Source organism: Apaloderma vittatum, unplaced genomic scaffold (assembly GCF_000703405.1).
Source record: "Apaloderma vittatum isolate BGI_N311 unplaced genomic scaffold, ASM70340v1 scaffold21596, whole genome shotgun sequence".
In the NCBI taxonomy this organism is placed as follows: Eukaryota; Metazoa; Chordata; class Aves; order Trogoniformes; family Trogonidae; genus Apaloderma; species Apaloderma vittatum.
This window is the reverse complement of record NW_009720361.1, coordinates 43,423-62,187: the sequence shown is the minus strand read 5'-3', so window position 1 is coordinate 62,187 and position 18,765 is coordinate 43,423. Positions and strand designations below refer to the sequence as shown.

Here is an 18,765-nt window from a genome sequence, read left to right as displayed (position 1 = left end):
GTAAGCAGTGACATGGAAAACATATTCAAGTGTATGACTATATATCTCTCCAAATACTGATTCTGCAGCAATCTGACCTGCTCTGGTCGATGAATATTAACTCTTGTTTTTTTAAAAAAAGAAAACGCAACATGTTTTGAAAGTTAACACTTCAACTCCCCTAAAAAAGAGTACCATTAAACATTTGTGATAGTGGGATATGCGTTATTTTATCATGGTGTGAAGATAAGGGAGAAAGGATACCAAGGCCACCTAGCTTACTAGTGAGGTAAGCAGAATTAATAAGTAACAGAAGTCAGTCATCCTGAGTTTTTGTTCAAAAAGTCCTTAAAGTCCAAACGGACCTGAAGAATTCTGAATCCAGCTCCTCAGTGTTATTCATGGACATACTTTCTTTACCTGTGCTTCTGAAGTACACCCAACTATCATCAATATTAAAGTAGGTTAACTTTTAGAATGAGATCTGTTTCTCTTCTTATCCAATCTGTTATGAAAACAGAGCAAATACCCTTCCCAGCCACTTCCTTGCTATAATGCAGCCTCTGATAAACAGCTTAAAGCTTTGACTTTTGAATCACATCACAGTTTATTCCAGCCATTCACTATGTTGAAAAAGAGGATTCAAACTTGCCTGCAGCAGCCTTTCACCACTGTAATCCTGAACTTTCAAAAGGAAATATGCAAAAACAGCTCTCTCTCTTTATGCTTCTGCACTTCTCAGCTATTAAACTTGCACATAAAAACAAACAAACAAGAAGTCCTGCCAAAAATCCATCCCAAAATGCCTGAATCACAGCACTATCCCCTCTTGTCTTTTCCAAATTATAGACAGAACTAGCTAACATGTTGAAAGCTCCCATACAAAGGGCTCCCCAGCAGTGCTCCAGAGCTAGACAGTTCATACATTAGTTGGACTTATTGTATTTCTGATGCAGTTACAAGTGCTGTCTAGTAGGAGAATTGACTTCAAAGCACAGATTAATAGTCATTGCCATTCTGCCTCCAAACACCTCTGCTTGAGGTCTCAAAGGGATTCTGGTGCATTTAAAAATTCATACAATCAAAAAGAAAGAGCATCTCACATCCTCTGAACTGATGTGAGAGAGCAACACCTAATCAAAAAGATGGTGTTCTCTTTTTTCCCTTTTCAGATGAATAGTTGTGGCTGCATTTGTATGTGTTTATTCAATATCAGGATTTCTACCCAGGATTTACTACCACTTCCCAATAGTAACTTGGTATAACCTTTCAGCAGTCTTCTTGGTAGTGGTCTTCTCATCACTAACAGTCTCTTGCAAAACATTTTTTGCTCTACAGGTAACAAGGTGTTAAACAAAGCCTTAGAGTACCCAACATCATCTCATCTTGGTGATAGGGAATTTGGTCTAGCATTTTCAGTGTGGCTGTGAGGCAACCTTTGTATTAATTCTGAGGAATGTTTTGACTTATTCTTGGCTGAGGAGGAGACTGAAGGACTTGTCCTCAGTTCTGGTGTCCCAAAATCTTCTTTTAGTATGAGGAAAAGTAAAGATCACGATTTTGACTAGCTCCTGTCTAATTAATTTTCTCTGCATTCTTCAAGGTTTTGTCCAGGCTACTTAACTCCCCAGTATCATTTTGCACTGTCGATGTTTAACTTGCACTATGGGAACTATGGGGTTTTTTGGCTTGTTTTCTTTCAATTTCGATATGGGAATAATATTATTCCAAGTTAATCCACAGCAGAAAGAATATTGGCACCCAAAACCCAAAGGAGAGTAACGTTATGAGCAGAGCTGTACCACTGGATAAGCCATCATTTGAAAGATGTGCTTATGACTCCATGATTTATCACAGTTTTTCTGCATGAGTTTGAATAGGTCACTTCAGTTTTTAACTCTTACGTCCTAGTTATCTTGGAATGAATGTAAAAGTGCTCAAACTCAGTAGAAGAGAACATGCAGATACTTATCATGGCCTCTCAGTAGTGCTGATTAATGAAAAAAATATATTTAGGTGTGAAGGCACAGGTAAATGAATCTTGTGCAAAGCCTGCTGGACTAAGCTTCTTGCCAACTGTCACACTGTAAATTCTCCTTACATTTTACCAGGGACTGATTTTCACAATGCTGAATGGACATGGCGTATTGTTTCTTCTCAGTTATTGCTATATTTGGCCTGATATAATTTCCAAGGAAATCTGGTATTGTTTTCAGTTGGAATTCATCACCTTTTTAAACTGAAGAAGAGGAAGCTAAGAGGAGACCTCATCACTCTCTACAGCCACCTGAAAGGATGTTGTAGAGAGGTTGATGCTGGTCTTTTCTCACAGGTAGTTAATGATAGAACAAGAGGGAATGGCTTCAGACTGCAACAGGGTAAGTTTAGACTGGACATTAGGAAAAAAAATTCACAGAAAGAGTAGTCAGACATTGGAATAGGCTGCTCAGGGAGGGGGTAAATCATCATCCCTGGATGTGTTTAAAGGTCATTTAGATGTGGTGCTGGGGGATATGGTTTAGGGATGAGCTTTGTAGAGAAGAGTTAATGGTTGGACTCGATGATCCCAAGGATCTCTTCCAACTAGAATGCTTCTATGATTCTGTGATTCTAGATCTTGAATGTCTTTTGAAGAGACAAGTAATTCCTGGGATGATACTGGATTATTCAGCCATCCAAGAAGTGGACAGTGTTTTTCTTTGTGTGGTTTTGTTTTTCTTTGTTTTGTTTATAGCCCCAAGATAAAAGCACGGCAGCTGTCTCTGGAAAGAAGCTGCCAACTTAGGTTCTTCCCAGCACTGATTTATGTCTGCATGAGGAGCAGGAAATACTAACAGAAGAAGGGTTATTAAGGGCAGAACTAGGATCACTATCGGATTTTTTTAAGAGACTTCTCTTTGCAAGAAAAGCCTTTTGACAGTGAATCTACTATGCTTTGGATCCTCCTCTCAAAAAGCAAGGGAGGAAGTTCCATCCACTGAGTCACTTGCAGCTGGACTAGCTACAGATTTTGAGAATGTAATGTGCTTGTGTTAGCTGAGGGATGAATTAAATTACTATGTAAGATCTTTCAGCAGAAATGGCAAGTTTAGCCTAGCATCCAAGTGATTAAAAATATTGCACTGTAAATGAGTCCAGACTACTTCTGAAGTTCATCGGAACTAACGTTTTAAAGAATCCAATACGCAGATATGTTTATGAGTAATTACATATGAATGGAGGAGATCATAGGAATAAGTGTTATGTAACTGTTAACTGCTAACATCCCATAGAGAATAATGTGGAGTCAGCAGTTAGATTAGATACAAAACAGTATTCATGAAGTATCCAGATCTTTGTGTGGTTATGATTTAGCTGGACCTAAGACAGTATTTGTATGACAACCAAGTGAGAACCTTTTCCCTCAAGTGTCTCAGTATGACATACCTTCCTTTACATAGACACACATTTCAGGTGTCTTAGGATTTGGACATTCAAATCAGTCCTTATGTCTAAGCACTTCCTAAATTTTTCAATTTTTCCATGAAATTATCCCTGGTAAGTTTTCTAAGACATGTTTCATATATAGATGTGCTTAGTGGACCATAAGACAGGATATTTGAGAGTTGTCTTGATGTGTTTCCTGAGTACATTCTAAAAAGTAATATTAAATGGCAATCACAGAGCATTCACTAGCATTTAGACAAACTGATGACACGTTTTTGCAGATAAGCAAAAAGTTATGTGCATTTTAGTATACCATAAATATGCAAAAATATTTGCCGCATGGATTTAGAACAAAGACAATAACCTATTCCTGCTCCCACTTAAATTATTGGATGGACTTCTGCTACCAAGTTTGTCATGCAGATCTGGAGGTTTGTGGTTGTGAAATTACCTGGGATTCAGAAAGGCTTCCTCCCATATGACTGACTTTTAGGATTAAGTAAGTTTAGCTTTTCATAAAAGAGCCATAGTTGAGTGAACCTCAAATGTCAGTCTTCAGTCTTTTAAAATATATATCAGTTGCTTCTTGGGGGCTGGTTAGCTCAGTCAGTTGAGCATGGCACTAACAACGCCAAGGTCGCAGGTTCGATTCCCGTGTTGCCTGATGTAGTCGACAGGTGGTGTCCCCGGCAACAGGGAGGCTGGATTAAAAATGACCTCTAAGGTCCCTTCCAGCCTAGGCCATTCTATGATTCCAGGAGAAAGAGACGGTGGAATGGAGGTGTACGGGAAGAATGCTTTCAAGCCAGTGATATTGGATGGGCTGCTTAGCATTGGAAGCATCAAAATACTCTTTGGTTTGAGGGAATGTGAAAAGAGAGTGTGAGAGACCTGTGGCAGTTTAGCCCTACAATTTCCTTAGCACTGATAACTGTAAATGTGCTTTGGTATTAGATAGTTTTCTTGCTTGTTGCTATAAAGAAACCCCTTCAACCTGTAGAACAGTCTCACCCTGTTCTGCTCATTTTGTCCCATTTTCACCATATGCCAGATAATGACTGAGTTGCAGATAATCAGAAAAGCCAATGCTACATCTATAGCTCTTGGAAGGATTTCTTGCTGGATCTAGTATTTCTAGTATTTCTATAATAGGAAGAGTTAAATTTAACTTTTAAACAGCTGTACAGTGTACTTAACCAGTTTCAGGGGCAGGGAGAGAACTAAGTCTCCAAGTCTATATTTGTGTATGTATTTATTTTATGGTCAAATCACTGGGAATTGGGAAGATGCTTCTCCTTCTTGGTGTACAGACATGTGCCTGAAGTAAAGATTTTCGCAGAGCTTTTTTCTGTCCTTATCTATTTAACGTATGTTTATGCTGTGAAAATATTCTAGCCAGAGGAGAAAATGCTGCCAACATCTTGAAACTAAAAGCAGTGCATTTTCTGTATGTTGTAGGTAAACTTTTTGCAGAAAATTGAATACTTTCCAGTTCACTGGAAATTCTCCATTTGTTTCTTTTCACTGACATTTTTATAGTATCAGCTGCTTAAAACTATGTGTCATGAGGATCCTTGCCAATTGCGTATGGCTTCAAATGACCCTAAAAAGGTGCTGCCTGATAGATGAAGTAAATTTACAAAGGTGACAGCAGCTTAGGAGCCCAGATTACGCAATGGTGAAATGCATGCTCCCTTTTAGCACTGAAAGTCTTGGGTCTCATTCTAATTAGGTCGAAGTACAAAAAAAAATAAAAAAAATAAAATAATTCCTTGTCTTGTGTTTGTTTTGCAATTACAGCACGTAAAAATAGAGAAAGAAAAATATCCCAAATAAGGAGGGAGGGATGCATGATTAGGCTAGCAGGGAATCCTAGGCATTCGAAGTGCATCAGCAGTATAACTGGACGACTAGAGCAGAAGCAGCTGTTACAGCTGGTTAATAATGAGATATATCGATAGAGCTGAGTTGCAGTGCACATAACTCAGATAACGTGGGGGTCAATGTGTTAGGGAAGAGATAAACTCTCAGCTTGATGGAGTCCCAGGACTAAAGTGATAGAAGACACCAAAGGTCCAGAGTTTACCATGGCCCTGGGGACAGTAATGAAGCCCTAGATCCTAATTTACCGCCTGTCACCTTGCTCTTAAACACACACAGAAATATGCATTACCTTTGCCAGCAACATTTGAAAATGCAACTGGAAAATGAAAAATGAGAAAATACAAGTCTATTATTAAAGCTGTGGAGCAATGGGCTTTTTGTGAAAAAGTGTTTCCTCTTTAAAATGTAGATTTTTTTCATTTGAAAAGTCAGCTATCTTGGTTCAATCCTTCAAACAAGAAGCTTGTAAGCCTTGATAGTACAGATTCCTCTATTCCCAGTCCTTTGATCTACTTTGAATTTTTGAAAATAAAAAAAAAGGCTGCAGTGGTTATACTTTTAAATCTTTGCTTTTCTGAGAAATAATTTGCTAAATGTTAAGTAACTAAATGTTGTCTGTGTAGCATCACGTGGAGATATTTAGGATACAGTTTTCAGCTTAGGACATCTAGTTTTGACTATTAACAGCTGGACTTTTTTTAAAGACTGGAAAACATTTTCCTCGCCCCAGCAGAAATTTCTGGGCCCAGATTTTCCAAAGTGGTCTGCTTCTGTTCAAGCACCTCTGTATTAGCCAAGTACAAAAAAATTGCTTAGCACCCTTCAAATTGTCTTGTAAGTCTAACAGCAAGATTTCCTTTCCAAAATCTTGTCATCTCTTCAAGTGTCTTTGGCTCCAGTTGTGGTTCTTTAGCTCTTTTGATCTTTCAGGCAATAAAAGGCTTTTCCAGACCCTCATGCAAAGAGTTAGGCATTTATCGTCAGGGCGTGAATAGCTGCTGGAGTGGCCTGACATAGACTGCACAGTTGGCAACCAGACCCGTGCCTTACAGTATGTTTTGCATCGAAGAGAAGGCACTCAGTCATGATGTCCTAAAGGGGATATTTCACTAGTCTGAAAATCCAGCTGCAAGTCATGACAAATACTGATTAAAATTCAAAGCTTAAATGCCTCTCTGTGAAAATCCCTAAGTACAATTAAACCAGAGGCTCAGAATCCTGGTAGGGAGTGGTGTCCAGGGACACTAGCCTTGAAACCTTACAAATAAAAATCTCCACCAAGGTCTGCAAAGGCCTCACTTCTCTCTCTTTTATTTTTTTTTAATTATTCCTAGCCATTTTTTTTCTGATCCACAAATGAATCCCAAAAATTTCTTGTGTAGACAAATGTTTCCCTTCCTGTTTCCTGCATGTTCTGTCCCTGAGATCACCCTGACCAGGTTTCCTCCTCTTTGATTAGACCTCTTCCCTTCCTAACATGTTTACCAAACGGATGTAGGAGATAGATCCAGTGCAGTCTTCCAGCAAAGGCATGGTACATTCCAGCTGCAGACGCACTGTGCTGGTAGTCAGTGCAACCTTGTCACTCCTGAAGTAGGAGTTAAGTGTCTTCTCATGGAAGTCCTCTCAGAACTGGGCATGTTTCAGTAATGCATCTAAAACCAAACTGAGATATTTAATTTTTGTGGGGTTTTAATTCTCCATAACTAATACTAGTCTCTCAATAGTTTTAGAGGTGGTGTTGTTCCTCACATTAATATGTACCAAAACAGCCTACCTGTTTGTTATCATTTTTATATAAAAGTACTCCTGGCCACATCCACAGAGCAAATGGCCCCATTTCTCCTGAAAGTTCAAGGTCAAGATATCCACTCACTTCCACTGATCAGTGGCAGCATGACTTGTAAGAGGGTTGTGAAATGATCTTACTGGCACTTCTGATGGAAAACTAAGGTACATGCAGTGCTTACAGCCTGCTTTTCCCATCTCCTGAAGAGATTCGTCATGGACATTATATATAATGTTTGCCCTCTCCTAAAACATCAGACAGAACAGGTTGTTTTGCTGGGGCCCTTCTTGGAAGGACTCTGTTGTCAGGATGATGGTCTTTATACAAGAAAAATCTGGACATTTTATGTGTTGCCTGGGGAGTTCAGAGGAAGCCAGCGGCCTCTCTAGGACATAGAGTATTTGAGGCCTGGTTTTAGTAAAGACTCACATAGGACTGATTAGTAATATCTTTCTGAATTTTACATCTTTTTGTAGCATAGATTTTTTTTTTTTTTGCCCGTGTGAAATCATATGGCCTTAGCACCAAATACTGCTAAGTGGTTGGCCTCCAGCAGTAATTGTGGACTGCGCTGTCCGAATAACTGCTTGGCACTTCTAATAAGTATTCGCTACAGCCATAGCCCTTTCCAGCATAGCAGAGTGTGCTTGTAGCAACTAATTCTTCACCCTTTGCTGATCAGCACTTACAGGAATAAGCCCAGTCTGACTAGGCAGAAGAATAAATGCCACTCATTTTGGAATGCCCTGGAGAGTTAGGGCCAGAATAAGGTCTGGAGACTGGAGTTTTGAGGGTTTGATCCAAATACAAGGTCATAGTCACAGTGAAAAGTGCGTTCTATCATAGCTCCTCACCCTTTTCCCCTCCTGCCCTTCCTCAGAATTGCAGAGAACCCGCTGGAATGTGCTTTACCCTTTCTGGAGAGGCATGGATGTTACACCCCGGTCCCCCAACCCTTCTCTGCCCACCCGCACCCCAAGTCCTTGCTTGCTGTTCTGTTTTTCTACTTTCCCTAAATGCAACTTACTTTAAGCATGCATTATTATTAACATCCTACAGTAAAAATAAGCTATTATATAACCCATTTGTCGATCTCAGCCAATTTCTTCTATCTTTTTCTATGTCTATTTATGACGTACATCCAGACTGCACGTCCTTTTTTTTTTTCCTCTCCATGTTTATTTTAAAGAGAAACGATTAAAGAAAAGATCTATTAAAAAAAAAAGCAACATGGGAGGGTGGTGGGGTTTTTGGCCAACAACTGAAAACAAATTAACATGGGAGGGGGAGGGAAAGGAAAAGAATCCAACTCTTAACAACAAAAAAAAATTCAAATGAAAGTGTCCCTAGACTGCTTTGTCTGTTCCTTTCAATGTGTGCATCTGGTTTGTTCATCTTTGAAAAGTGTGTAGAATAATTTTTTCTTTAAAAATAAATTTTTTAAACCCCACAATTGTTCTTATCTCCCTTCTTCCTGGGAACAAAGTGCTGTTTTTCATTTTTTGCTTTTTTTTTTAGTATATCTTTACGTAGTTATATTTTGATGTATTTCTTTTCAATGGTTGAATTTCTATCTTAGATTTGGTTTGTTTCAATCTAATAATGAAAAAAAACAAACAAAACAAAAGAGTTATGAATTGTTTTCTGCAATTTTTCCCTCTATTTCCCTCTTTAAATAAGGAACTACTTCACTGGCAGAATTCTACAGCTGTATTTTTTAGATTCTCCAGAGAAACTGAATATAAAAGCAATGTAATTTGAGAGTGGGGAAGGGGTGTGCCAACACAATCATTATATTCGAAACATTGATTTGGTGTTCTCAAAAAATTATTCCCACAAATTATCGAGAATACTGATGTCAATTTGATGGACTTTAGAAAAAAATGATTCTTAAAAGAAGGTAGCTGTGGATAGCTACAGATGAAGTTGTTCCAATTTCAATGCATAAAGCTAGTTTCCTTGGTTTTTTGTTTTATTCTCTGGTTATTGTTATTATTATTATTATTAGTTTATGTATTTTACTGCTATTTTTAGTAGGGCAAAGTTTTAACTGTTTTTATAATTTGAGAACCTTTAATGAAAATGTAAATATAAATACTATAATTAATTTTTTGTAACTTGCATGTTGAAGAAGTTGCAGCTTAGGGTTTGTGAGATTGTCAATGTTAGAGTTCTGTTCTTTCTTTTTGTTGATGGGCATGAATATGCTCATTTGTTTTTGTATATTGCCCATCCCTTCCTTACAGCCAGAAGCTCTAATGCTGCTAGATCACTCCGTACCGCCCTTACATGGACATGGCAACTGACTTACACATTCACTCCCATCATCTTCATCTCCTGTGTAGTACACTCATAGATTTTTACACTCCCACTTCATCCACCCTAGGCATTTTTTCTTCCTATAAGTTACCCTCCACCACCCCTTTCTTTAGCATTGTTAAAATTTTATGTGCAGTCATTCATTCCTTAAAACACACACACACAAAAATTATAGAAAAAAAGAAAATGTTTAAAAAAATATATATCAAATTGACCAAAAAGGCAAAAAAGCAACAAACTCTGCTTTTCAAAAAACATTATATATGTAGATATGCAAACAAGCAAAAGTAAGTTCTATAAAATGTACAGGATTTTTCAACTGTAATATGCTAACAACTTTACATAAGATTAAAAAATACAACCAAAAAACAGTAGAAAAAAAAAACAAGTTCAAATTTGTTAAGGTGCAAGATTTTTTTCTTTTCATGTTATGTGGTGTGGATGTATGTGTTGTTGCCTCCCTGTATCGCCCTTTGTTGTAAAAACAATTATATTAAAAATGAAATAATAAACATTTTGCTAAAAAAAAGTTTTTAAGAAACAACAACGAAAAAAAAGCAAGTTACAAGAATGTGGCAATGCTACTTGTCCAAGAGCATTCTTACACAACTTTCTTTTGTAAATTTTTCCTTTCATGCCAAAAAACATGCGGGCAATTTGTTGATGTAAGTTGACTGTTATGAAATCAATGTGGTATGCTTTCTAAATATTTTTATGTTTTTCTGATGACTTTTTTTTTTAAAAAGGAAATAATGTTTTGATTTTCATCATTTTTTTTCAGTTCTCGTAGGTTTTAATCTTTCTTTTGCTGATGAAGTGATTGACTTGTTATGTTTTTCCTTTTTCTGACCTTGTTGCTGTGACACTTTTGTTTTCTAGTATATGGTTTTGCTTTAGGAAAAGTGTATATGTTCATTTATTTATTTTTCAATCAGTTTGTATTTGCCTTTATGTTATGTGCTCTTTGTATATTGTCAACTACCAGATTGTATTTTGCATAGGACGGGGTGAAGGAGCCTGTGGTAGTTTGCTCCTATTCTTTCTCAGTTCCTCTCTAGAGCTTTCTTTCCCCGTTCCCAAGATGAACCACCAGGAATGCTAATTTATTTTATGCTACTTAAATTGTGCATAGCCTGGTGGCATAGCCTCTGTGTCAAGTAAAAAGCAATGAGACTCCTTTAGCATTTTGGTATCTCTCTTACTGCAGCTCTACATCAGCCCTACTTTAGTCCCATGAAAATGTTTTATTTCTGTCAGTTTACTTAATTGCTGATTATTTGCCTGATGTCCAGTTTAAATGATACTCTCAAGTGCACTCTTAACAGGTAAACACACCCATCACATTAGGATTAGTATCAGGCTTGCTAATATCACCCAGAAATGGTATATTTGGCAGATGCTTTCCTACTGAAACTCCTCTAAAATTTCCTTGCTTCAAAAGAGATTTAATTTCTTTAACAAACAATGAGTTAAAAAAGCTATAGTTCCCTATAAGCATGTATGTTTTCACCATTCATCATAGTAATGCTGTGGTCAGTAGGTATCAGGTTCAACTGTGAAGTGTCTTGAAAAACTGATGATGAAAACAGAACAAATAATTATGCTGAGTAGGAAGCTGTCAGCAATTAATCATAACAGTTTAAAATAATAATGGAAGATGGAAGAGGGCATGTTTCAGTTTGCTCTGAGCAGCCCAGTGTCTGGGCACCAAAATACTTGGGTTTGCTCTGGAACCCTGCCAGCAAACACAATATTAGGTCCTCTTGGGAAGGTATTAATGCCCATTTCACTGCAACTGCACAAAGGTGACCAAAAATTTACAGGAATGAAACACAGCCCAGCATTAACAACTTCTGAAATTCTATAACATCCTATTGCTCATGAGACACGTATTAGGAAGCATTGCAATAACTAATCACGTCTTTTAATATACTTTGGGCGGCTTAGGAAATGCTCTTCAACCAAATCCACTAGAAGAAGTGTACTTTTATCTCATCACTTTGAGGACTATATATTCTCTGAAAGGAAAAAGAGATAATTGAGATGAAAAGTTGCAGTATTCCATTGTAGAAATTGTTTTTCTCTCTACTACTGACTGTCAATTGCAATTAAGTCAGACTGCAAAGAGTAGAAAATGCTAAGAATGTTCACCTACTAGGTTTTTTGTTAGCATCATCTTTCCTGTGAATCAGGGGCTATGTTCTGAATAATATCGCTTTTCTGTCCTCAGAGGACTCAAAGGAGAATTAACTAAAACACTGTTAGACTGAAATTTATTAACTCAGTCATTTAATATGGAATTATTGTGTTGATACAGAGGGGAAAAAGGTAAGAAATTATTTTTTGTGGCAAGTATTTCATACTGGAAGTGGAAACACACTTCAGAGGAACAGCAGAGTAAAATGGCAATGACAAATGTTGGATGCAGAATTCCAAGCGCCTGCAGAAATGGAGGAATTGTGCAGCCTTTATGGGTGGCATTTAAAAGCTCTTCAGCCACAGCTGGAGAAGAGAGAAATTATAAGGGTGTGTCCCTTAACATCATCAGAAGAAGATTAATCTTTCAGGCTTCATTTTTTGTGCCTTTTTTCCAGTATCAGTTTGATGCCTGAGACTCCAGTGAAGTAGTTGTGGCTTTAAAGATGAAAGCTGTTGTCTGCTACAGTCTTTCAGGTTGTTATTTTTTTCCCTTTTTTTATGGTGCCCTCTGCATTCATGGCTCACCCACAACATCCTCACAGTTCATAAGACTTCTCTTAAATTTTTAACACTCTGTCTTTTCCAGTGGCAGAGAACTCTTACTGGAGATCAGCCCCAGAGGTATGAATTATATATCTATAAATACGCTTATAAAGCAAAAAGCAGGGCAGCTCCAAGGCTAAAGTAGACCTTTTATATCCCAAATGACCTTGGTAGTTTAAAGAAAAACACAACTCCATGAAAATAGTATATGTGCTAGATTTAAAGGCTAACTTTTAAGGAATATGTGCACGCTGTGTTTGCTCTGTGGAATGAGAAGGCCAAGCAGAGCACTGGGCTGCTCAGTAGAAGGTTTCCTACCTCGCAGATCACAGTTCTCTCAGTGCTACTTCCACCTGGCTGTTCAGTAATTTTTTCTTGCAACTACACTGCTGATGGGCAAACTAATTTTGCATCTATATCACTGCAGAGGAAACCATTTTATGTTTCCCTTCTGTTTAATTCTTTGGCATTATTTTGTTAACAGAAGTTTTTTAAAAAACGTATTTCTGTTTGGGAAACATCCATTCCCAGATTAGGAGAAAAAGCACAGTGTAGGTGACAAATAAATCTAGAAAGTCCTTCTGAAATCTTTGGATTGCTAAAGTAATCTTGAACTTGCAGCATAACAGTCAACACTGGTAACTGGTGCTTAGCAGCCAACAAAAATAAAATAGGAAAGAAACCTGTAACTACCAGGAAACAGCCTATCTCATCCACAAACAGAACCTATGTCTCATAGAAATATGTCTTTTGAAGCCGTGTTTCAAACTGGGTGGCAGCCATGCCATTTTTTTTTAGCACAGAACAATTTGGAAATTAAAACTTCAAGTTTTAATCAAGGCTGCAAAGCATTAATTTTGTGACTCAAAAAATAGTAGATATTGTGAGAAAATGAAAGTTTTAGATAGGCAAATACAAAGCTAAAACCTGTCTCAAATGTCTTTCCCTTCCAAATTGCCATGTAGGGTTTTTCAGGGGCTTCTCTTTAGCCATTTCTAGAGATCCAAATATTCAAAACACTTGCCTTCCACAGCAAGCCCTTCAGGATCCAAATCCCGCACAAGATATTCTTAGCAACTGAGTGGCACTTTGTCTTTTAAATCTTTTCGCGCTTGCCTTTAAACCAACTTGGGGCCCTGGGCAAGAGGCACCACTTCTCCATCAAAAGCCCACTGGCTCCAGGCAGCTTCCTGCTGCCTTGGCTGTCGTTTTGTGACAGATGGTTCCCCTACACGCACACTTATCATCTGCCTGTCATCAGACTCCCTCTTGTGTCTCTTACGAGTAGAAATGTAGTATCAGTAATAAGAGTTGTTTGCAGGTACGATATGAAAGTTTGCACTTGCTTCCCTTCATAGATACTGGTGATCACGTTTCTCACACTTTCCTGGGAGCTTTTCAGAATTTACCTTCCCCACTCTCCTTAAATAACACATTTCTTTTAGACTGAGTGGCTTTTTTATAATGCAATTTTAGAGGATGCTTTAAATCCTCTATAAATCATATACCCCAAGAAGTATTCATTGTGCTTGCATCCTATTAGACCTACAGCTTTAGCTTGCTGTGATTTTTGCATAGACACCTGGCGATAAAACAAGGCAGGTTTGATACCTAAAGTGTTTTTTCTGAATTAACTTCTCCCACACAGGTTTGTATTTTTCAGTCTCACAATTTCTTCCATTACAGACAGAAAGAAAAATAAAAATTCAAAGCATCATCACCACCCTTACAGTCATCTCTCTCTATATTCGCCAAATGTATGTTGTCTCAAGTAAATGTAAATAATTAACTCCTTGATGGAGAACTGATTCCTAATGAAGGACCTGAAAAAGTCTCTATTTCTTTAGTATAGAGATGCATATAGTATGGATCATTGGATAATTTAGAATAAAACTAGAGATGAGATTAAATAATTTAATTGGAAAACAAAATTAATCCAATCTTCCTGTCAGAAAAGTTATTTCTCTTCTCACATAAGTTGTGAGATTAAAACTTAGTAAAACTCATTCCTAATTCTGTCCTATTATCTTCCATCCAACAGACTTGCTAGAATCTAAAAACTCCAATCTGCTCTCCATTACTTATGTGAAACCCCACTTAAAATAGCAACTCCATCAACTTTTCTTAATATTTCAGGAAGACCGTTATTGTATTTAGTTATAGCAGTCTTGATCATTGGCTCAAGCCCTCAACAGCAACAAAAACTGTAGAACTATGACCTAGTTTTAAAGGCAAGCATTACTGGGGCAAAAGAAAGATCTTCATATTAAATATAAGATATATCTAATTCTTTCAAGAAAATTAATCATTAACAGGACCAAAATAATTGCCCAGTGGGTGGCAGATCACCTGTTATTGCTGCTGTGTGCCAGTGTACCAGGTTTAAAAACAAAGGCACTTCAATTGAGCAATTAAAAGCTGCCAAACTGATTGTTTTTTCCAGTTGGGTGTCACAGATGGTGAATGCAAATCAGAGATGAATACTGCTTTATAACAGCAGAACACTGATCTTAAAAAAATCATTTAAAGGGACACTACCTATCGCTCACTTTCTGGAATTTAATTCCCCACTCATTTAATCAGATGTAATGCACGCTTAAATGCTTTTTTCTATTATTTTTTTTTACCAGACTCACAGATGATCTTTTCCTTTGAGGCATACTCCAAGTTTATCGTGATACCACCTGTTTTCATAGATTAGACATGCCCTTCTCTAGCCACGGATAGGGCTTCTGGACATATATAAATCATATTACATGCTCTAGTTTCTACATTGCACAGAAAACAGCTCAGTTGCATGAACATAAAATGCTGTGTAGCTATTTGGTGGACTACACTTTCTGCTTTTTACATAATTTTTTTGAAGATTGGCATTATTTTACACGTGATACTTATTTCTTCATCCTCTATCCTGTATCAAAAGTGATATGAATGTGCTGAGGAAACTCAGAAAAATGAAACAACATATTCAAATTGGCCCTTTATACCTTAGCTTAAAACTAACTTTGTATGAAAGTATGGGAAGTACCACATTTCCTCTTTCGTCCTAATTTATACCATGGTAACTCTGAGATGAATCTGACTGTTTCAATTGATTAAACTGTGTCACCACTTAGTTTCTCATTAAGGATAAGAATAAGCCATATTGCTAATTCAGCTATCCAGATTTAATCAAACTCTTAAGTACCTTTTTCAGTATATTGCTATCTTCAATGTGTAATTTGTTCAAATATATTTCTTTCCAAATAAATTTTAAAGGGATTATGATTTTAGATGATATTCTTTATAAAACTGCCATGGACATTACTAGCAGTATTCAATGGGAAACAAGGGCATGTAATATATAGTGTAGGTAGGAGGGAGCAGAATTTTGACCAAACTGTTCATTAGCAGTTATGAATTCATAAGGAAAAGCCACAATGCTTTATTTAGAAGCTAAAATATCCTTTGCAGTTCTTTCCTTAAGCAATGGTGAATATAAATCAAGATTTCCTCTGCATTAGAAATACTTCTTACTGAGTTGCACGCCTTCCAAGAAATCTAGGTGACTACTCGTGGTGTCAGATGAACTCTTCAGTTTATATTTAAAGCAACTAACTTAAGTACCTAGCCAAAGAAAAACTACCTGAGGGGGAATTTATACATAGACTTCCAAAAGCGATATTGCTTACACTAAAAAAGCATTAGCGACCTGTATGTCAGCTGCTGACTCTATAATCTGAACTCAATAAATTAGATAAATTATTTATACTTCCACGTCAGACTAAAACAGTGGAGTGTTAATTAACCATAGCCTCAAAAGTAGAAGTACCGTCATGTTACAATACATAGACGAAATGGGACTACTGCCCTAAAAGTAGCAACATTGCTGCTCAGAAGCCAAATCTAAGAAATGATGCTCTGATTTCCTTGTTTCAGTTGTAGCTTAATGCCGTGGTAAGGTAAAAATGTTATAGCTATAGCTTCATCGTTCGGCTTCAAGAGTAGACCATAAATCTACTTCATTTTTAGTCCTTTGTAGACAGGTAGCCATCAAGTTAGGAAAAAGTAGCACTGATCACAGCTATCTACATATCGAGAAGTAACAGTAGAAGTTACTTCTGCAGTACACTCCTGGGCTCAAGTGGCAATCTGGGTCACCAGAGTCCTTATTCAGTTATATCATCAATCACAATAAAGTCTATCTTAATTTTTAATCAAATTATAGTAAAAAAATATCAAGAAGAACTGAAGATGAAGATAGTATAGCCCTAAAAGATGCAAGGAAAGGGGGATCCCTAGTGTCGAACAGAATGGTAAAGAAAGGTTAAAAAGATGAACGAGCACTGAGTACCTTCATGAACATCAGTAAGTACCTGGTTCTTTTTCCCTCTCTCACTTTTGTGCATTTTTCCACAATTTAAAAACCAAGCAACAATCAAGATGAAATAGATGAATGGGAAAGGCCTTATAAACTGCTATGGAAGGTGAGCAAACTTGAATGGCAGAGAAGAAATACCAGTATTATTTTAAATTAAAAGAATCAGAAGAGGAGAAACTGGCAAGATGAGTAGTAAAATCCATCCAAGAGAACACAGCTCTATGGAAGTCTAAAATAATTAATTTAAACAGGCATGTAACCAAATGTCTAAAAAAGATCACTACCAAAAATAGATGTCCACAGAGTCACTTGAGAGTATCTTCAGCAATCAGAAACTTGGGGTCCCAAAGAATTCAGAGTATTTCACTGAACATAGCTAGCACAGGCTGAAAGAAAGAGGAAGTGGAACAGGCAGTTCCCCAACATCAAAGCAGTGGGGGAGGGAACAATGAAAGGTGCCCCTAGGAAAGTATGTTGGTAGTGTAGTTAGGGCAACAAACCTGATCCTTCACACTTTTTGGTAATGCCCAGATCCTCTCTTGCCCTTGAGTTAAGTGAATTGAAAATGGTGAATTGTGTCATTAAAATGTACTAATCTTCTTTTTTCTTTCTCTTTTCCATCCCAGGAGGTGAATTAGTTATCCCTCTACTTGTAGAAGACCCTTTAGATATCCCTCCTATTGCTACTCGTGCACCTTTCATTACACTTCCCCCTACCTTTCGCCCCCTCCTCACCATTATTGAGACCACCAAAGATTCCCTGTCCATGACCTCTGAGGCGGGGTTACCTTGCTTGTCGGACCAAGGCAGCGATGGTTGTGATGATGATGGCTTGGTGATATCTGGGTATGGCTCAGGGGAAACCTTTGACTCTAACCTGCCCCCTACTGATGATGAAGATTTTTACACCACCTTCTCCTTGGTAACAGATAAGAGTCTTTCCACTTCAATCTTCGAAGGTGGCTACAAAGCACACGCACCCAAGTGGGAATCCAAGGACTTTAGACCTAACAAAGTCTCCGAAACTGGTAGGACTACTACCACGTCTTTGTCCCCTGAGCTGATCCGCTCCACAGCTTCGTCCTCGACTGGGATGGTGCCCAAATTGCCAGCCGGCAAAATGAATAACCGTGAGCTCAAACCCCAGCCTGACATAGTCTTGCTTCCGTTGCCCACTGCCTATGAGCTAGACAGCACAAAGCTGAAGAGCCCGCTAATCACTTCCCCCATGTTCCGTAATGTGCCCACAGCAAACCCCACGGAGCCAGGAATCAGACGGGTTCCGGGGGCCTCAGAGGTGGTCCGTGAGTCGAGCAGCACAACGGGGATGGTCGTCGGCATTGTGGCTGCTGCCGCCCTCTGCATCCTCATCCTCCTGTATGCCATGTACAAGTACAGGAACAGGGACGAGGGGTCCTATCAGGTGGACGAGACGCGGAACTACATCAGCAACTCAGCCCAGAGCAACGGCACGCTCGTGAAGGAGAAGCAGCAGAGCTCAAAGAGCGGCCACAAGAAACAGAAAAACAAGGACAAAGAGTATTATGTGTAAAAAAGAATACTTATTTATATATAAATATATAAATACTTAATGAGATTTAACTGAAATATCAGAACCATTGCAGCGAACGAGATTGGGAGATATCGTTTGTGGGAAAAAGTATTGGGAAAAAAATTTATTCAGCAGTGACTGTTAATATCTCAGTCATCGCTTGAAGTCAGCAAACTCTGTCCTAATGTATTATAAAGCACACTTAGCGTTCTGGAGATGGCGCGCACAGCTCTGCCCTGTTAGTGAACTTGGACGTCTCCAAATCTCCTCCTCCGCTGAACTTTCTGCAAAGGTAGAAGACTTCATGGCTTACTTGTTTCATATCTCCAAGTGAGTCTCTAACAATGTTCGTGATCCTTGACTGTATCAATAATTTTTCAGTTTACTTATTTAAAAAAAAAAAGGAAGGAAAAAGAAAAAAAGCAAACTATTAACCAACAAAAAAAATATTGAACAAACTGATCTGGCCGTGTCCAGCATACATATAATTTTTCGAGATTGGAGGAGGGGAATAAATAATTTTGGAGATTGTTGGTTTTTTGGTTTGGTTTTGGTTTGTTTCATGGTTTGTTTTTTGTTTGGCTTTTATTTTGGTTACTTTGGGGTGTGGGAGGGAAGGGTGGAGAGGAACAGTGTGGGGGGTTGAAGCAGGACATGAGTTGAGAAGAAATCTCGGGGAAAAAAAAAACAAAAAACCCCCAAATAATAAATAAA

At 37.9% G+C, this 18,765-nt stretch overlaps 1 protein-coding gene across 1 annotated transcript; it reads left to right on the top strand.

The window, feature by feature from the left end:
- The first annotated feature begins 9,780 nt into the window (after positions 1-9,780).
- On the top strand, positions 9,781-18,442 carry NRXN3 (neurexin 3). Its single transcript, XM_009870997.1, has 2 exons — positions 9,781-10,062; positions 17,126-18,442. Exon 2 carries the CDS (start codon positions 17,266-17,268, stop codon positions 18,049-18,051), a length of 786 nt encoding a protein of 261 aa, XP_009869299.1. The 5' UTR covers positions 9,781-10,062; positions 17,126-17,265; the 3' UTR covers positions 18,052-18,442.
- Positions 18,443-18,765: the final 323 nt, after the last annotated feature.